The 20,936-nt window shown below is 37.9% G+C and overlaps 2 protein-coding genes across 3 annotated transcripts in view; one reads left to right on the top strand and one right to left on the bottom strand.

Moving 5' to 3' along the window:
* Positions 1-11,207, top strand: part of LOC108672530 (structural maintenance of chromosomes protein 6) — a 32,857-nt gene extending 21,650 nt beyond the window's left edge. Inside the window, exons 12-23 of the mRNA XM_018160217.2 lie at positions 197-378; positions 830-964; positions 1,902-2,043; positions 2,899-3,036; positions 3,871-3,984; positions 5,836-6,026; positions 6,738-6,903; positions 7,527-7,640; positions 7,804-7,883; positions 8,107-8,239; positions 8,889-9,013; positions 10,249-11,207. Coding sequence (XP_018015706.1) covers positions 197-378; positions 830-964; positions 1,902-2,043; positions 2,899-3,036; positions 3,871-3,984; positions 5,836-6,026; positions 6,738-6,903; positions 7,527-7,640; positions 7,804-7,883; positions 8,107-8,239; positions 8,889-9,013; positions 10,249-10,291 — 1,563 coding nt within the window. The 3' untranslated portion in view covers positions 10,292-11,207. The remainder of the gene's footprint in view (positions 1-196; positions 379-829; positions 965-1,901; positions 2,044-2,898; positions 3,037-3,870; positions 3,985-5,835; positions 6,027-6,737; positions 6,904-7,526; positions 7,641-7,803; positions 7,884-8,106; positions 8,240-8,888; positions 9,014-10,248) is intronic.
* A 487-nt stretch (positions 11,208-11,694) lies between these two features.
* LOC108672531 lies at positions 11,695-19,562 on the bottom strand. Of its 2 annotated transcripts, none has more exons than XM_018160219.2 (4): positions 19,269-19,562; positions 15,140-15,330; positions 14,374-14,580; positions 11,695-14,136 (listed from the first exon to the last, which is right to left on the bottom strand). In XM_018160219.2, exons 1-4 carry the CDS (start codon positions 19,288-19,290, stop codon positions 12,304-12,306), a joined length of 2,253 nt encoding a protein of 750 aa, XP_018015708.1. In that variant the 5' UTR covers positions 19,291-19,562; the 3' UTR covers positions 11,695-12,303. The 2 variants fall into 2 exon arrangements, with proteins under 2 accessions (XP_018015708.1, XP_018015707.1); XM_018160218.2 differs by lacking the exon at positions 19,269-19,562 and adding an exon at positions 18,585-18,763.
* Between the last annotated feature and the right edge of the window lie 1,374 nt (positions 19,563-20,936).

Raw genomic sequence — 20,936 nt, 5'->3', positions numbered from 1 at the left:
GTATATAAAACCGTCAGTAAACGCGTTGCAATGTGCGAAAGAAAATGGTCATGTGCTGTACATTGTGAAAGCTGCATAAATTTTATTACATCCTTTTCTCTGACACTTTAAGTGAAATAATTACTGAAGTAATGCATAATTGGCAACATTTGAAATAACAAAATGGTTATTATTTATTTTAACATTGTTATTGCAGGTTCACGACGTAGCTCCACACGAGACGTACAGCCCAGAGCATGGCTACAGGTCGCTGTGGTCTATACTGAAGTTCTCACACCCAGTGGTGGCCAATGCAGTCATTGACAGCTGTTCTGTGGAGAGTACCCTACTCGTGCCCACTGCTGAAGAGGCTGGTGCAATCCTTAAAAACCGATACACGTGAGTTGAGAGTCATTCTCTTAATAATTTATCTTCCAGAGTGCGTTTTCTTTTCCGAAAGTATCTTCTTTAGCCAAACTTATGTTCATTTGTAATATTTTCACATTGTAGCAGTTACTTTATTTACATGCTAGCAAGCCTCAGAGCTCTCCTTTTTATCGCATTTCCTGTTCGTAGTTAAACTGTGCTAATGTTATTGTGAAAGATATTAGTTAGAATCTATTTCTTTGAGAAAAGCTGCTGATATTTTTTATGCATTAAAATCTATTTACTTGAGAGAAGCTGCTGATATTTTCTATGCGTTAGAATCTATTAACTTGAGAAAAGCTGCTGATATTTTTTATGTATTAGAATCTATTGACTTGAGAGAAGCTGCTGATATTTTTTATGCATTAGAATCTATTTATTTGAGAGAGGCTGCTGATATTTTTTATGTGTTCATTTGTTTTAGGGTTCCTAGAAATTGCCGAGTGGCATACACCTTGAACGGCGACAAGTACTTGCCAGACCCGAACTTCAAGGTATACGGCGGTCAGGGCAAGAATCCTGCCCGCTACCTCCAGGTCTCCGTTCAGGACCACATCTTGTAAGACCTTCGGCCCTTCTCCATCCTCTAAACTGTACCAAGATTACTAATGAACTCTGAATTTACTACTCAGAGGGTAGTAAATTATTCCTCACTGCTCATAAATTTTGTTGGGGAGAATGGTGCGTCATTCATCTTCTGAACTCGGCGGTTTCCTGATGGGTGACAAATTAACCATTGCTGAATGTTTTGTTTGAATGTTATGTTAATTTTTTTTTCGAGTATAATGGAGAGGTGAGGTCCCTAATTTAGTATACTTGATATGATCTCTAACTGAAGAAATTGGTATATTGAAGCATGTTATTTTGGATTTGGATTGCGAAAGTTTGCGGGCCTCTAAAGTTTATGAGGTTCCATGTAAGGAGCCTCTGATCTGCGTATAATTTCATAGCAATCTAGGTATGTGTTAAATCTGGAATCTTATTGTAGCTGCATATATTTGTTAAAAGTTTAAATTGAGAGTGATTCTAAAACTAATGGATAACAAATTTTACTTCGGGAGGGGGATGTGCAATTTTCGCCTATATAAGCTCATAGAAAAATTACCAGTTATTAGTTGAAAATTCGTGTGGAATTTCAGGCGCGAAGTGAAAGGAGAGTTTTATTTCTAGTGAGGCTTTTGCTGTTTTCAATGTTTTGTTTGATCGTTTTTCTAAATGGCCTTAAAGTTGCTACTGTATCAAACGTTCTGTGTGAGTGAAAGTAATTATACACGTAAAATGCACGCCCTATTCGTTTTAGAGTGGGTGTTGTGTCAAGCTGGTAATTTTTTGGTCCATTACTGTATAAAGATCAGTGTGGTTCTCTGTAAATTTAGTCATTGACCTCCCAACAATATTTTGTTTTAAACTTGGAATTATCACGAGGTTCAGACTCTGAGTTTACTCTTCAAATGGAGATACTGCAGCTGGAATTAAAATGTACTTTTATCCATCAGGGATTTGGAGAACGGACTTCGATCGTGTCAGCAAGAGCTCGAGAAGATGCGAGAGGAGATGAGAGGCAAGCAGAGGGAGATGAATACTCTTGAATCCGAGCAACGCAGAATCCAGGACAATCTTAACAATTGGCGGAAAAGGGTATGTCTCATGGCGTTGATGCCGTCTTCTGTTATTTGCCTGTAGTAATTAAGTCGTGTGATCAATTTTAATTATCTTGTGATCGATTCTTATGGGTTGAGTTGCATCTGAAAAATTAACTGAAAATGTTGCGAACGCACTCCATCATTTTCGTTGGCGGTTTGCCTGCTGAGAAGTCAGCATTTTATTCGAATTCAATTGTAATATTTACTAGTACACGCCAACAAAATTTCATATTTAATGAAATTTTATCATTTAGATTTGTCCATTTTAAATATATCGCAGCACACGTCTTGCTATTTCATTCTCAATTATTTTTTAAACTTTTTATCTGATGGTAACTAGTATTTGGCCTCCAGAAACCAGAAGCTTTGAGACTATTAATGTATCTGTAAACACAGTGTTTAATCTTTATCCAAGTGTATTCCATTACCGTGAATAAAGCGTCGTTTGTGGCTAATGTTGGTGGTCGTAAATTAATATTGCATAGGTGTGACCTTCACTGTTGTAGGTTAGTGATGATCTAAGTCTAATATAGGTATGCTTCGCAATTATGTCAATGGTTCGTAGTTCATCGCGGTCATTGTGACTAGAATCCGCCGGCCTATGGCCATGGCCGTTGGGCACATTTATGGTACTGCAGATTGCGACTCCGGCGGTCAAACTTTGAATTTCAATTCATAAATTTGAAAATTTATTTAGGTTCTCTTAAAATACACCCTATTCAACCCATCTTCAGAGTACAGAAAACATCAGCAACGGTTAATGTATCTTTACTATAAGGGTTCCAGGTAATGATATCAGTGACGCCGGCTAATACTTTTCTGTTCATTTATTTTATGTATTTGTGTTCAGATGGTCGGCTTGCGGAGCACACTGACGAGGCTGCAGAATGACGTCACTGACGAGCCGCTGCCGCCCGATTTGAACCATCTGCAGGAAGAACTTGCAAGCGTCTTGGAGAGGCAGCAGCAGCTTGAGCAGGAGTACAAGGTAAGAGCAGTACATGGTGAGATCAGTACATGGTGAGAGCAGTACGCGGTGAGAGCAGTACACGGTGAGAGCAGTACACGGTGAGAGCAGTACACGGTGAGAGCAGTACACGGTGAGAGCAGTACGCGGTGAGAGCAGTACACGGTGAGAGCAGTACACGGTGAGAGCAGTACACGGTGAGAGCAGTACACGGTGAGAGCAGTACATGGTGAGAGCAGTAAACGGTGAGAGCAGTACACGATGAGAGCAGTACACGGTGAGAGCAGTAAACGGTGAGAGCAGTACACGATGAGAGCAGTACTTGGTGAGAGCAGTACATGGTGAGAGCAGTACATGGTGAGAGCAGTACATGGTAAGATTAGTACGAGGTAGGAAATTGTTGAGATGGTATGATCTCTTGGCTTTTATCATTGACGGAAAGTTTATACTTGTTTCTGTCAGCGGACCATAGATCTGTGAGGAATCTCTGAACAAGTCAGCAAATATTACAACAAATATTATAACATGACCACAAAATGAATTAAAACCACATGTTTGTTTTCATTATGGTGATATTTTCCCTCAGCCCTCAGGTCATGCAACTAGCGTAACTTCAAACTTATGCTATGTTGTCATAAAGCAATTCTAATTGGCGCTTTTATTAGTGTTGTACGGTACTTGAATAATTTTCGTGCCAAAAAATTGTGTTTTATTTGTATGTAGAATATTTTTTGTTAGTTAATATAGTTTGGATATCCACGGACCACGAATGGATAATGATATAAATGTTCTGACACAAACAAATAGTTCTGATTCCGTAACAAAATAAGCTAATATTACGTATGAATGTTACAGTCTGCCGAAACCGAAGCCGCTGCGCAACAGAAGCTCATGGCTGCTGCTCAGGCCGCCGCAAAAGAAGCCATGTGCAAAGTGAATGCCTGCAAAGACCGCATCAGCAACATCAAAGTAAGTTTTCCCTACAATTCTAAGTTTCAATAAAACAACTCGAAAGACATGAAATAGTTTTAATAAGACTAATAATTTAAATTAATTATATTATCAAACCATATCTTACATATTTAAAATTTTTTATCGTTTGTATTTTCTATTTTGCTTTGTTTTTTGCAGAAATGATTCTTCATCATAGTATTTTTGAATTTAGGAAAAAATGGGCAATATTAGTTGAAGTGGTTACCTTGACATATTCAAGCCAATCCCGATTCTAATGCGTTAAGTATAAAATAAATTAGATCATTTACATATTCCTGTGCATGTTAATTCAAATTCTCTTTACCTGGTTAAATTATGACAAAAAAATACTTCCCCGTGCTAACATCCTGCTGCATTAATGCATATATAAATTTGCTTCTCTGTCTACCTCTACTAATCAGAGGCTAATATTTTAATTAATGTGACTAACTAATCATCATAAATATTTACGAGCCAATCACTGGCGGCATTTAAAGCTAAGCAAACACAATTATCATGAACAATAAATCTGTGTTTGAAGAAAGAAATCAAGCCATTGTAGTGAATGTAAGAAAATTCCAATATCATTAGAACCCATGCTTTTTTCATGGAGGCGCATATGGTAAGCATTTCCATCGGTCCAACTTCCTACTACATCCTACTCCAACTAATATTTTCATTATACTAACCATGTGTTCTAAGGCAGGATTTGCGCTATTCAAAACGTGGCAAATTATATAATTTGCCACGTTTACAACCTGTATAGTTTAGATAGTTGTGATTATTATTGTGATTAAAACATTGTAATTAAAATGTGATTACAACTGTAAATGTGATTACACCTGTAAATGTGATTACAACCTCTAAATGTGATTACACCTGTAATTGCGATTACAACCTGTAAATGAGATGACACCTGTATATGTGATTACAACCTGTAAATGTGATTACACGTGTAAATGTGATTACACCGTTAAATGTGATTACAACCTGTAAATGTGATTACATCCTGTAAATGTGATTACAACATTTATAATTTCTTACGTTACCTGTAGCTCTACCTGTCACGTCCACCAATGCCAGGATAAATAATATTGAACGTCTAACAAGTAAGAGTGATGAATGAATTCCATGAGAAATGAATGAATTCCAAGTAAGAGTGTTTATGAATTCCATGAGAAATTCCAACTTCAAGTAACTTTGTCTTAACAATCTCGGATAAACTGAGGGGGACTGATTTCAATGACAAGCGAAGAATGATTGCATGTAATTTGAAGAATAAAACATTAATCACTACGGATGACTAAGAAGGGCTTTTGTCACTGACTGTCAAATAAGTTTAGGACTCCATATAAGTATTCGCCGCTCATTGACATATGGAAAAAAACCCGTTGCTTTCAAATAGCGTTCCAATAGAAATATATTAGGATTAATAACGAGATCTAATGTGAATGAAGAACAAGCTCCGTAGTGAGCATGGTTTTACAGCGCGATGCCGATCAAGCCGCTAACGCTCTTCCTGGTGCGGTAATGACCAAAATGTTGAAGTCTTGTTCTTGTATTACACTAGGCATTTATATACTCAAAAATATAAAAGAATCGTAGTGTCCAAATAGTGAGCACTTTCTAAACACGGCACGAAGAGAAGGCGGACGTAGCACTGATATGATATCTCTGTTGGTCATGCCGAATTGCGCCAGCATGACACACAATAAGGATAAGTGTACCTCTTAATTTTGAAAAGTCCCGCTCATTTCTCTGAGAGGCGACGATCCATCGTTGCCTGGGACTGCTACGACCGAAACGAATACTCGGGATAAAGTGTACGTTGATTTCCATTTGTTACAGAATGAGATGTTGACGGGCATGGAAGAAGTCAATCAGCTACTCAAAAAAGAAGAGGCGCTAAAACAAAAACTACACAAAACAGAAAATGACCTCCGAGAACAGCAGAAGTTGGTGGAGATTGCCTTAGGCAAAGTTGAAGAGACGATAGCGGCCGCAGAAAAGATCGAACCAGTGAGAGTGCCCGTCAAAAGGTATACATTTTCTTCCAATAATAATAATTAATGTGATATCTGTCGCTGCCAGGCTAAGTTGAATTCTTGAGTTGGTCCATTCATATGTAATGTTTTAGTATGATTCTTTTCATTGTGGTTTTGAATAGAAATTGAACGATTTCCAGCAATTTCATTTGTTGAGAAGAATCCATTCCATTTATCTCTGGCTAGTTTGGTTAGAAAATAATACGGTAGGTATGCGGTTAAAAATTACTTTTTAAAAGACAACACTTCTAAAGATTCTAGTGTCTCCGATGTTAAACATGTACAATGAATTTCTAATTTTATCTTCAAATATCGAAAAAAAATTAGTTCTCAAATTATTTTCAAATTTTTTTTAATATTTAAAATTTTGTACATTTTCAAAATTATTTATTCTGTCAAATGATTCATTTATTGCCTCTGACTTTGTGCAAGTGTGCAAAATTTCAGATAGATTGGACATGTAGAAGTGTGTTAATTATCGATTATAAGATTTGTAGCAGACCGACAAACAAACAAACAAACAACAAGAAATGAAGTTGAAGTGGTGTTGTAAAAAGAACTTCAATTGTGTGTTAAGACGAAGATTCATGTATTTCCTCATATTTTGGCGTTCATAAGTCCTAGAATATATTTCAGTGTTCTCATTCTATCTACATTTATTGTATGTTCTCATAATATTTCAAATTTCTACTGCTAACTGACCAGATCGAGCAAAGAAGTCGACAAGAAGCTAGTGTCGCTTTCAGCGCGTCTGAGTGAAGAAAACAAAAAGATCGGGTCGGTTGAGGAGGTGACAACGATGTACAAAGAGAAGTACAAATTACATCACAAAGCCAAGACAGAAATTGCGAAACAAAGCAACTTTCTAACGGTACGGCTTTGATGTGTTTGGATATAATATTCTGTAACTTGGATTATGATCATTGATGTTTTTGTAACTTGGATTTTCAATGTGACCGACGATTAAACTTTACATGTCCAATGTGGATGAATTTCAATGCAGGTACGATGGTTCTGAGGTGCTTATAAGCTGACAGCTATCAATAAATTTCTAATTGGAATAATCATCTGATCAGTAATTAGTACATATCTAATTAGAATAATCAATTTAAAAAACATTTCCTTGTTAACGCGTGTCTCTACTATTGGTTTTCCTCCATATACAGAATCATGAACTGTATCTTGTGTAGGTATTTGTATCAAATTAGTATTAGCTTCTGACCGGTTGGAAGTCTAAGAAAGAATAGCACTCGTCGAGTGAAGTTCAAGTATATTCTAACTGCACAGCTGTCAGATATTCTACAGATATTCACAGCTATAATTACTGTGAACACTGCTGCAAAAATAACTCGAAATGTTTTCCTTTGCGCTGTGTTTATTGCTGATGTTCTCTCTACTACTTGATAGGTTCTATGGTTCTTTTGAACGTGAGATGATCTATATTAATATCTCGAATTTTATTTACTTAATTTTTGTTCGTGTTTCGTTGAATAGAAACTTCAGGAAGGTTACGAGAAACGTGAAGCTAATTTTGTTGACATCTGCAAGTACCACAGCATTTACCTTCAGCATCACTTCGCCAGGTCGCTACGGAACAGAAACATAGACGTGAGTGTCATCACCATTATAAAATAAAAATTAATGAAATTCAATTAATACGATCTCATTTTGAATTGTTGTTTGTGAAACGCGTAGCTGGCAGATTTACATTGTTATGTCAAAACAACTTTTATGACCATTAACGCTCACTGCATTTTTGCCTCAATTGAAGGGTGTTCTAGACGTCGATCATGATAAGAAGCTCCTCACAATCAACACGTGTAAGAGTTCGTCATCTAAAGTTACCCCCACGTGAGTTTACTCGTCAACAGATGCCTGTTGATTTTTCCTCACTCATAAATTTCTGTGCGCTTCTTTTTTTCTTCATTTTGAATATTTGTGTAAGAACGTAGCTGGTTTAAATAGCTGTGCACATAAGTGATTGTTATGATTCTCACTAAAAAATTAACTTGAACTGAAGAGTTTTTTTTAGTAGTTGCGACTATGTGCGATAAATAATATTTTGTTGTTACAGTAAAGGCAAGAAGAGCAATCTTGCCATGATGTCGGGCGGAGAGCGCTCATTCATCACTGTTTCCTTCATGTTGGCACTTTGGGAAACGGTCTTCAGTCCTATCCGCATGTTGGATGAATTCGACGTTTTCATGGTGAGTGGGAAACGGTCTTCAGTCCTGTCCGCATGTTGGATGAATTCAACGTTTTCATGGTGAGTGAGAAACGGTCTTCAGTTCTGTCCGCATGTTGGATGAATTCGACGTTTTCATGGTGAGTGAGAAACGGTCTTCAGTCCTGTCCGCATGTTGGATGAATTCAATGTTTTCATGGTGAATGTGAAATGGTCTTCAGTCCTGTCCGCATGTTGAATGAATTAGATGTTTTCATGGCGAATGAGAAATAGTCTTCAGTCCGATCCGCATGTTGGATAAATTTATTTACATCTATTTGCCAGAACTGTTTCTAGTGTAGATTTATTAATGCTTTTGTGTGGGTTTTTTGAAGCCAATTTGCTATTGCGGACAGAACAAACATGCTTTCACTCTGTTAACTCGAAGATTGGATTAAAATTGGAATCATTTCATTTATTTGAACGTGCAAGATTGAAATCGATGAATTTAATTATTTATTGTGCAAAAAAAAGTGTCACTGATCATTTTTTGTCACTTTATGAATAAAGAACAAACATGAATTCGGGAAGCCGCTAATTATTTCGTTCGATTTCGTGACTTAATTTTATTTTTTCATCTATGTTGTTTAAGCTATTGTGAATATCTACTTACAGTCATTGTTATCTTGCAGGACATCGTTTCTCGGAACCAAAGCATGGACATGATGATCCAAGCGTCGAGACCTCAGACTCAGTACCTCTACCTCACGCCTCTGGACGTCAAGAAGCGTTATGACAAGAAAATTGCCATCTTCCGGTGAGTTAAATAATTATTATCTCTATGTCAAATTTCGTATTCTGCGAGCCAAGACACCGAGAGCTGTCTGAGAGACTTTGCGCTTAAAGACCACAGGCCGTACTGTCAAAACCTGCCTAGGTAAACGTGGCCGATTTCTCTTCTGTGATTGGCGGGTTTAGCTTGAAAAGCTGTTGTTGATTTGCTGATGGAGTTGAGAATTCGATCTTTTTTCATAGTGCTGCCCCAGGCGCACTGCGTGTTTAAGATGTTCATGTTATCAACCGCGATATCGCGATCGCTTCAACCCGATTTCTGTCGGGGTGATGTTTGGAATCGTCGGGCGGTTTTTAGGTGGTCGATGAATGGCCAGTTGACTAGCTCCCATAAGCGATTTGGCCTGCAGCAACCTCGTATGTCGAGGCTAAGCACCGGACACTCACACTTGAGGCCACGTCCAGAGTTACTCGTGACTGTCACTCCAGAGTGACTCGTGATTGTCACTCCAGAGTGACTTATGACTGTCACTTCAGAGTGACTCATGACTATCACTCCAGAGTGACTCATGACTGTCATTCCAAGCGACTCATGACTGTCACTCCAGAGTGACTCATGACTGTCATTCCAGAGTGACTCGTGATTTTCACTCCAGAGTGACTTATGACTGTCAATTTAGAGTGATATCCCTTCCTCTTAATAAATTACCTTACCGTTAGTCGAAGGAAGCAACTCTTCTTTATAGGGTGCATTTGTGTTTAACAATTGTATGGTAATAACAAGTATTTGCAGCAAGCACACGCTGATTCGCAAATGCCTGTTGTACCAATCACTGCAGAATAAATATTGACATCCGTGATCATCCTAAAAAGTATATAAACTACACACTTCATGAACATTTATGTGCCAAAAATGTCTTCAGTGTTACAAATTCTTATTGCTCAGCAAAAATTGCAAGTAAATTGTCGAATAAAGATGATAAAATTCAGAGTGTTATCTAATTTATGAGTGTAGTAAGGGTGAAGCCACTGAATCAAGATATGCCTTTCGTAACCGCCAAGCTTGTCTGAAGTCTCGCGACGGTGAACCTGGGGTCGCAAAATTGAAAGTTGCTCAACTTCACAAAGCGCCAGATTTCTCGTCTGTGATTGATGGGTTCAGCTTGAGAAGTCGCTTGTCATTAGCTGATTGGGTTCAGAACTAATGAATTTTCCTGATAATTTGGCCCTAGGGTTCTAATCTGATGATCTTTATTGCAGGATGCCTGATCCGGACCGCAACGCCCCGCCACCTGAAGAATGATTCTGATCATACCTGGAAGTGAAGCGACTGATCATACTTGAAATTGGAAAAGTTTATTTTTTTAGATGTTTTTCTGTTTTCCCATAACATTAGTCAAGCGGAAACTAGTTGGTCCCAATGGATATTGGATTGAAACGGTTTTATTTGAGTATACAGTTGAAAACATCGCGGTTTAATAACTATCCCTCCAGTAATCAGTAATACTGTTAAAAGTGAAACTTCACATATTTCTTTTGTAGCGCTAAACTTCGGACATCGACTGTGAGATAAACGATTCAGTCTGACTCTCTGTATACTCAACTTATTTTCAATCTTAGTATTCCAATACTCGTCGTGCAATGAGATTTTTTACCGTTCATGTCGATGGATTTTCATTTCCGGAAATGCCTTTAAGGTAGTTTGACTGTTCTACTTTTCTTGAAAGGAGTTTTATTTTCACATCTGAGTTAATTTCACTTTTCTTCCCTGTCATTGTGAATGAGTTGTGCTCACTTATTTTTCAGACGCATTCTCTATTCAGCTACTCCTTTTGCCCCGGTGAAATGATTCCCAGATTTTATAGTCATCAAAATTATTACATGAGGAACAAGTGGAAATGCATTTTGTTGACCGCACCGTCTGATATTCCCAACATGCTTTCTCGAGCCGATCCTACCGGTCAACGAAAGTTCGAGTCGTTTGAAGTTTACATGAGAATGAATTTTTGTCCTAATCCATTATCAGCAAACTTTTATACTCTTTTCATTTAGTTTTCTTCTCATTGTATTCAATCTTTATGTTCATTAGGATTCCTCCTTTCATAGGATTCCTTTAAGCTTTTTTTGTTCTTGACGCTTTTCTACTTTTATTTTATGTATTAGTTTTCATGTACTCTAACTGTACAGAAAGAGGAACTTACATTAAATTTTGTAACGCCTATATCCTCTCATTCAACCGGGTCCAGCCCATTACAGAGACGCCGTTAATTTATAATCAATATTTCATGCAAAATGTAACATTTATTTGAGTTATCCTAGAAGCTTATGCCTTTGGATATCAATGTTGGAAACATTAGTGATATAATATACAGTGGGGGGGAAATGAATATTCGTACACTTGAAAAATCGTATTTTAATGTATGTAAGTACACAAACTTTGAGATTTAATTTCTTTTGATAGTATTTTTGAATACTATGCGTCTCTATACATAATTTAAATCACTTTTCCTGTTAAGTTTGTGTACTTCCATACATTAAAATACGATTTTTCAAGTGTACGAATATTTATTTCCCCCCACTGTAGTACTTACTAAGGTGTGCTCATTGAAGTAAGTAACGAGAACATTTTGTGAATCCCTGCATTGAAATCTCAAATATGACACGTTGATAGCATTCATGTACAGGGCAGCAAATAACGAGACCAGACCACCTCGTCAACATTCATTATACAGTAAAAAACTAATATGCGTTATTGAAGATGTCTGTACAAATTTCCTTTATACCAACATAATAAATTGATCAACCCTCAGACACCGTACAATATAATAAAAACTCAGTAGTCATAAAGTTCGCTTTGACGCTCGAACGAACTCAACCATTCTTGGTAGAAATTACCTGGAGGGCACTTCCAACCACATGAAAATTATTTAATGATTGTAATCAGAGGTTTGCGCTTGGCAATGAACTTATAATAATAAGTGATTGTAGACAACGCACTGGCATTTCTCAACGTAATACAAGCATAAAAAGAATATCACTGGCACGCCGGTACAAAATATTCCAGTATCCGCAAGAAGAAGCGAACCGTGAAATTTGAATGTTCGCCCATAAATGTTATTATAGAATGATTTTAACCATCACAAGTCGTAGAAAACCTTTATAATAATTAAAATGACCGCCAGCTAATCATTTCGTTGAGTTAAACAAGCAATTACACACAGCATATTGAAATATAATACTTAGTTATCGAAAGTTAAACTCGTCATTATCATTGATCTGATCACTAATCGGAATATGAAGAGGAATGCAAATTCACTACTCAGGAATCGTTTTAGCAGTCACTTCCTTGCGCGTTTCTGCTTCGGTTCCATTGGCAACTTTTTTGACAATATCCGCATTTGATGATTTGCTCCCACTTGTTGATGCTATTTTTATGTCTTTGCTGACGACGGCAGTTTCGTTGCCTGTGGTCGTCGCTTTGACCAGAGCCGTGCTACCTGCTGGCAGAACAATTATCTGTGTGGGTGCGCCACTCTTGCTAGCTGAGGTGCTTGAAATCACTACAGTCCTAGCACCAGAGACATTTACTGAACTTTTGGACCTGTCACTGCTCTGACTTTTTTCGGATACGGCCACAGCAACACCCTTTAAGCTTGAAGAATCAGATTTCTTGGTTTTGGTGGATTCAGTGTTTTTATAACTGTCTTCTTCATGCTGGGCTTCGATAATTTCTTTCGACGGTGACGCAATCTCAGCTTCAGATTCAACCTCGCACTTGATTTCATGTGGAGCTTTTTTTGCGGCCAAAGGAGCAGGCGAATTCAAACTGGCATCAGTATCCTCGTCTTCATTCTGAATCTCGTCTTGCATCTCTTCTTCCGGATCATCTTCCTCTTCCTCAGGTTGGTCAGCAACATCGGCTTCGATCGTGTACATTTCCCCGCCATGTTCGTCACCCGTCACTTGTGTATATATTACCTCCGACTGCTCGTCGTCTGCAGGTATCACTTCGTGGGCTTGGATGGTGGGAAGAGTGTCCAAGACTTGCAGGGTAAAACCTTCAGTCTCGGCCTCCTCCATCTCCATTTTCCTCACCAGTTCCCTGAGCTTTATGTTAGACCCAACAGCGAACCTGTTATACTCGGGTATGGACATAGCATACACATACATGATTCTGTCTTTGGTCTGGACGCGTTCGCGAGGACATTTAGATTTCAGTTTATTCTGGAATGCAGTACGTGCATGCTCGCTCTTCCGACGACTGAAGCAGTTGGTGAGATGGTCAATGACAACCAGAGTGTCTCCGTACGGCGCGGCTCTCAACAGCTCCGAGTGTATATTTTCATCACTTTCATGGATCAGCGTCGAGTACCGGAACCCGAACTTCTCAACTGATCTTGACCAGATCTTCTTGGCTACGAAACACTCCAAGTACTTGGGCTCGATATCCTTCACTCCTTCCTCGGCGTCGTGATCCAACTCATCACACCACTCACGAATCTCACAGGAGCTCTGATGTTTATTGAACCATTCGGTCATTTCTGTTGGGGTCATCGATATGATTCTCTTGGCATTAATCTTGCACACGTGGCAATACATGTTTGCAACATCGTAGTCCAGCACAAGGCCGGTCTGCAGTTCAATAACAGCGCCAGCAACGAGGCAGAAATCACTGCCCCATTGATGGTAGGTTGTGGTGAACGAGACCGTGATGTCAAGAATCTCATCAACGCCTGCATCGTACACTCTTCGTACAATGCGAGCATTCGATTGCAAGTTGTCTTCTGTGTCATTCACAACATCTTGGATGACTTGCCGAGCATACACAATAAACGTAGCTTCATTGAGGCACCTGGCATTGAAGTATTTACAGTAATGGCGGAGGCCGCTGTAACCCAATCCATTGTCAAGGAAGGCGGCCACGTGTGCATAGTTTATGTTCTCTGTTTTCTGCAGCACAAGGTTCTTGACTTCCCTCTTGCGTTTGCGCTCTCTTACGAGGTTGGGTGTGATTGTGACTTTCTTGGACTCGCAAACGGTGCACGTCACGACGAACTCGGAGATCATACCTTTGGTTGTGGGACGGACGGAGATCGAGACGCTTTCGCCGCAGTCTTTACACGCCACTAAATGTGAGAGAGCCTTTACCTGCGAAATAAATGGCATGCACTCTATGAAAGAAGCTAACTAAATTTGTGCACAACAATTGTGTGAGTGGATTTGTAACATATATCATAGCTTAACTACAGTTTAGAAATAAAATATTTTTATTAATTTTTTAGTATCTTGAAATGAATCAAATATGTACAAGCAAATGTTACACTTTTTCTCGACGTCTAGCAGAATAAGTTGAAGTGAGGGTTAATGAGCTTGAACATTACTAACCTGAACAGTAGACATATGCAGGCCACAAGCCTGCTCTTCTTCCAGTACAGGCACCGTGACGCTGCTCTCCCCAGCTTCTTGCACCTCTACCTCCTCCTCCTCTTCCTCCTCATAATCGTCATCTGAGAGAGGAGGCAGCTGAGACTTGCGAGGACGGCCTGATGTCCTCCTGCCACCTCGTCCGCGTTTGGAGAGTCGTGGTTTTGCCTGCGTTAGTCAATGACAAGACATCCAAATATTATATGATTACTTGACATACGTTAAGGTATATATTATTAGCATTTGACATATTAATAGGAAGACATGCAAATGTTGAAATATTATGCAATTACCGATATGAAATAGATATTTTTATTAGTTGACATAGAGATGACATATGAATAACAATATTGTTTGATTACTTGACTTTGAAAGTCTTGTTGTGGACAAGAAGTAACAAGCACAAACCAAACATCTTTTTGACATACAAAGAAAGTATAAATACATGCAACAGCTTCAAATACTCAGATCCAAAATGAACAATAATATTAACAATTTTTGTTTTTTTGAGTGTCTAACATGCACCTTGAGAAAGAATGGCTGTCTGTCTCTCGGCGTGTTGCTCTTTTCAACAGACTTTCGCGAACCAATTTGAGCATTTCATGCAATAACCATGCTATCTGACTTAATATATCATAACATAGCAGTAAATTTATTGACACTGGATAATTTTTTCACCAATAAATATGCGACACAGGATTTTACTCTAAAATCTAGAAAAAATTACCGGTCCATTTTCTTCCTCTTGAAAATCCTCACTGGGTTCATCATCCAGCTCAACTTTAGCAGGTAGGTTATCAGCATCATCGACACGAGGTGGTCGGCCTGCGCGGCGCTTCTTAGGCTTTGGCTCATCGTCTGTAGCTGGAGACGACACAGCAGGCTCAGATGTACGTGGACGTCCACGTTTGCCAGTACCTTAAGAAATATAACCTTTGAATTAGAAACTTGATGGGAAGTTGTTTTTCTAGTATCATGACAGCTCCAGCAACAAGAATATTGGAAAATTTCATGATTTCCTTTCAGAAGTCTTAAAACCATGCAGTTCTACTGGTTACACAAATAGGAAAATGTGTTTGTCTGAATATTGATCAAATAAGCGTACTGAAAAAACTTTCATTTGAAGTGCACTTCAAAGTTTCTTCCTGGTACTATTGTTAACATTGTAAAAGTAATTTTACAAAGTAATTTTGTTGTTATGCTTTCAGTTAAGTTGCGTAGTTCCCAAAGTGGCTCAGTCTTGCTTGGCTCATTCTTTGCAAAAAGACAACCATTCCATTGCCTTCCAAGTTCAGCTTTGTCAAGAAGAGACACAATACACACAAATAATACTAGTATTCCAAATTTCCAATATTTTAGCTAAACTAGTTCTCATATACCTATATAATCAACCACACACATAGCACAAACAGTATCCTGATTAAAAGAAATAGTACTGTTTTGCAGATTGGAAGATCAATAAGGAGACTAACAATATCAACTGAATGACTACTATCTAAGGCCCATAAATTGTACATATATTTTGATGCAAGGTTTACAATGTAATTTTGAATACTGGTACCTATAATGTACTCTTAACTGCTGTACGTATGTAAACTTGAAAATGTATATATTAAAGGAAACTAGAATTGTATAGGTATATAGGAAATAGAAATGTGTGAAGAATTGTTTGACTCTCTGATAATTTAATTCAACAAGGTCTCTGATCATTAATTGCGCATGTTTAAAGATAACATTAGCAAAGCAATGCTTTGTTCATTGTACTGATTTCTTTCTCAGACAGACAAATAGCTAAATCACCAAAGTGAGGAAAACTTTAAAACCAATTTTAAACAGCTCAAAATTTCCTGTACAGTTCTACCTAATGCTCCTTATAGCTCCAACATGATTATATTCATCCAAATAAATTAAAATAAAAAATTCCTCCTACATAAATTACCTGTAAATTCATATTCCACATCTTCAACAATTTGTGAAAATTGGTTATTTTAACCCAAAAATCTAAAATTTATGAAAAAAAATTGTATTCTACATAAGAAATGATAATACTGGATATTCATCCACCTTAATAATAAAAATAAACAATGAATATGGCTAGTTATTTTAATACAGTGGAAATCTAGAAATTTCTGGCTTCACTGCATGATAGCACATAGCCTAGTAGTTGCATTCTGGTGCAGTGATGCAGCCTTTTAAGCATCTTTCACTAATTTTGGCATATGATGTAGGTATGACAAGTTTTCATGCACAGCAAGGATTAGAAAATGGCTGTTCAAAATCCAAAGCATCCAGCCCCACCTATATCTTAGATAGCTTAGGCATCATGTCCTAACAAGAAATAAGGAACAAATTACTCAAGGCAAGTGGGCGTAACACACCATGTTGAGCAATGTAAAGTGTGATGTCTGACAGAAAGCTCCCAAACTCTCTTGTCATAACTGATGGTCTGTGCAGCATTGAAGGATTTTGCATCCAATGTAAGGAAGATATTTTACTGCTCAATTCTTTATTTTTTAACTTACTTTATGAACTGCAATTTGTATAGGTTGCATTGAATATGTTTACATTCTATTGTATGGTTCAGCCAAGTGAGCCAACTTGACTGGTGATGACTTCACCATTTTTGGTACTTTGATATTGACATTGGATAGTTATAACGGTACTTCATTCCAACTATGAAATCTCAAAAAATAATTAACTTTTATATTATTTAATAGAAGTTACCTTTACATAGAATAGAAAAATTTTTGGTGATTATATGCTTTTGATCTAAAATTAAATTATTTAAATTCCTAATTTGGGTTTGTCAGAAGTTTGGTCTCAAGATGCCAAGATCACTGTGACACAACCCCCTGGTCTTGGAGGGATAGAGTAAGCAAAGACTGGGCACCCTTTGCCAGGACCAATAAGTACTACCAAACACCAATCCTAGAATTGCACTGTGGTGGTAATGCTTTACATATATACCCATATGTGCATGGCCAGGAGGAACAAAGATATGACAGCACAGCTGCCGCTGTAGGTAGGAGCCGGCATCCAACATTTAAATTGACAGGTAGATGAGTAGTACATATATGTTCATATAGAAGCAATGAGAGGAACTGATTGCATCCTTTCACAGCCACAGCAGCTGCCACTGTTGATAGCATCAGGCATCCAATGTATTTATATTCAATAGTAGTCCATGTACTTTCATACAGAGGTGGTGAGAGGATATGAAATCTTGTGGCATCTTACAGCCACAGCTGCTGCCAGTGCCACTGTTGACAGCAACAGGCATCCAACATATTTAAGATGACTAGTACATGTACATTCATATAGAGGTGGTGAGAGGATATGATTTAGTCATCTCACAGTGGCAGCTGCAGCCACTTGAGGTAGCAGCATGAAACCGGTGTATTTATATTTACTAGCATATGTACATTCATTTGCATGTAGAGGTGGTGAGATGTGAGAGGGTATGATTGCATCATTGTATAGCTGCAGCTGCTGGCTGAGGAAGCCATTGAGCTACATACAGTTGCCAATTAATATACAAGCTATGAGCCTGGACATACGCAGGGTTAAGAAGATACGATCCTGTCAAACTGTACACAACTATATATATGGTTATTAATCAAGATATCTATATGCTTAAGTGCTATGTATATTGCTGTGTGGCAGTGTTGTTGTTGCCCTGCATCAAGCGCAAGCAAGTTCAAACTAATTTTAGTGACAGAGCAGGGCACATTTTTTCTATACATATTACCATGCACTGCACAGATTGAAAAAAATTAAACTCCAATTCCCGCGCACATGGCACATCTTCATGGCAATGGGTTGGCCTTCATCAAGTTCATTTTTGAGTAGGTAGTAAAAGTAGATCAGTTAGTGTATTGGATACCAGCATGCAGCATTATCATACACAAGAAATTGATTAAAATACTTAGTGAATGAGGTCATGAGGAAATTAGAAATTACCAGATTCTAAAACCAGATTCTGCCACTATTGCTCCAGCCTTTAGTTGTAGTTTGAATAGTAGATATGTTCTATGCCAGCCTGCCAGAAGTGCAGACTTTGGCCACTCTGCTCAGTTTGCCGAGTGGTGACTGGTGACTTGATGGGCAAATTGTTCTTTAATCCTTAAAAGCTCATTTAATTTTATATCAAGCCAAAATTGCCCAAAACATACCTGATTGCTCTCTACTGGTAAGCATTGAAATTTTCAACCAACATTAAGCATTTGCTTTAATGTTTCGATTTATTCAATACAAATTTGTACCTTTTTAAAAATTATTTATAGTTATTTCAGGTCAGTGGTTGACTTAATTCAGGACTGGTAGAAGTTACATAGATACTACTTATGGAATGAAATGAGGTTCAATTACTTCAGTTTTCAAACTTTTATTACATAATAACTAAAATGTAAATATAATAGAAAGCAGATAAATTATATTAAAATTGTTTTAGAACAGCTGGATACAAACGATAGGCTACTCACAAAACAGTATTCATTAGGGAAAATTTTGAATTTTCATACTGTGAGCTTAGGTAAGATGATTTCATGGAGAGGTAAATGAAAACAAGTATGTAATGCTGCATTTTCCTAACAAATTCGAAGCGAATTTCAACTATAATTTTGAGATCTCTAATGCGAGTAACAAGGCCACTTTGAATTTAACTTGACAAATTCATTCTAAATAGTAACCGCTAGAATTTTCATTAGAACCCAAAAAATCGAACGGAGAATTGCACAGTGACGGAGGGACATTAATAAATTCGATACAAACACTCAAATATCACTACATGAGCAACAATATGACGTTGAAGTACAATCAACTTCTTCTACAGTGAACATAAAGGAATCTTTTCTTACCTCGTCCTCTTCCTCGTGGCATTTCTCATGTAAATATCGAAGTTTCCACGTAACCACGGACAAGACACAATGGCTGACTGAGCTAACTCTGCACGCAGTAAAAATGGCGAAGTGACTAAATTGTTGCTATTATCCCTCGGAAACGCTGAGCGAAGTGTGTAAGTATTACTGTGTTTCAATTTTCTCTTGATTTTTAGTGCAATATGATTTCTATTTTGAAGTTCGCTGTAAATTTTTATTGAATTTCTACAGTTGCCGCTTGAGAAATTATTCCACTTTTCATTTCAACAAGAGTTGTAAGAAGCCTTCTGATTGGTCAATAGAGCCGGAGCTGTTTCTCAAAGCCAATAGCATTACTCGTTCATAATTTAAAAACTTCTTATTTTTTTCCTCAACCAGAGACTTAAATATTTTTATTTTTGTGCTTCCAATCGAAACAAAACACGAAATTTGAACATTTGCTTGAATATTTTCTCAGCATTAGTGACGAAATTTTTTAATATCTTCTTCGCGTGCAAGGGAGAGTAATTAAACAGGAACCACCTAATTCCTTTGCGCACCTATGTTTAAAAGTTTTTGAATAGAATAAGTTTTGCATAGTTGTTTCATTGCCTAAAATAATTGTTCAGCAGATGCCAACATACTCATCACTCGTTAAAATAGGGATAATTATTCCTTCTGAATTTATGCATTGGATAATAACATTCTAAAAGCCTCTAAATGTTATTCCGAGTACCTAAGAGTTTTGTCTCTTACTAAATATATTAACGCTCTTGGAACCAAATTTACCATTTTGACTTTTTAGATACTTATATCGCGTACTGTAGAGATGTTGTTGTTGTTGTTGTTGTTGTTGTTGACCCTCCCCGCCTCGCTTCATGGCGCGAGGCGGGGCCTAGACCCAGTTCTGGGGCCAGCCAAGTCGGTCGCCCCAGCGGGCCAGCAGCCCTGCAGCGTTTACAGGGTCCGACCAAAGGTCACCCACCGACAGGGATGTTGATGTCGATGTCATGTTGTTTTGTGGTTAGTTTGAGGTCTTCTATTTTGTTTGTGAGGCCATTTGTATTTATTTGCATTATCTTGATATCAGAGGGCGTTTTTCGGAGTCTGATTGGTGGAGATAGGGGTTGTGTGGGATTGTTAGGTGTTGTGACTGGTGGGGGGAACGGAGGTTGGGGTGCAGTGGCTGGGTTTGGAACAAGTTGCAATGCTGGTGGTGGCTCTGTATCAGGCCTGGGAGGGAATGGTGGAGTGTGTTGGGGACAGGTCCAAGACTTTGTGTATTGACGGAGTGTTATGTTTGTAGAGATGTCTGCAATTCAATTGGAGCTCGGGCAACTATACAACAAGGGCTTCCTGTGCTTATTGGAATTGATGCCCGCTCTGGGGAATTTCAGCCTTATACGAAATTTTTTGACCTGCTGCGCGTGTCGGACCGGTCTGCGCTTACAGTGATTTTTTGCAACACTTCTCTTTAACTTCACTTCTTGTTTGTCTGTCTGTCTGCTACAAATCTTGTAATCGAAATTTAACACATTTCTACTTTTCCTATCGATCTGAAATTTTGCACACTTGCGTAAAGTTGAAGACAATGCATGAACCAAATGACAAAATAAATAATTTAAATTTTTTTTGTTTTCAATATTATAAAAACTGAAAAAAATAATT

Source organism: Hyalella azteca, unplaced genomic scaffold, assembly GCF_000764305.2.
Source record: "Hyalella azteca isolate HAZT.00-mixed unplaced genomic scaffold, Hazt_2.0.2 contig5093, whole genome shotgun sequence".
Taxonomy (NCBI): domain Eukaryota; kingdom Metazoa; phylum Arthropoda; class Malacostraca; order Amphipoda; family Hyalellidae; genus Hyalella; species Hyalella azteca.
This window is presented reverse-complemented; position numbering and strand designations above follow the sequence as displayed.

What these genes read in the sequence shown, in the direction of transcription:
- LOC108672531 (XM_018160218.2), bottom strand. Translation starts at nt 18,609, where the DNA reads ATGCTTACCAGTAGAGAGCAATCAG. An exon ending in AAGAGGAAGAAAATGGACCG is followed by an intron (nt 14,581 to 15,139) that starts GTAATTTTTTCT and finishes TGACTAACGCAG; the next exon opens with GCAAAACCACGACTCTCCAA. An exon ending in TGCATATGTCTACTGTTCAG is followed by an intron (nt 14,137 to 14,373) that starts GTTAGTAATGTT and finishes TTTATTTCGCAG; the next exon opens with GTAAAGGCTCTCTCACATTT.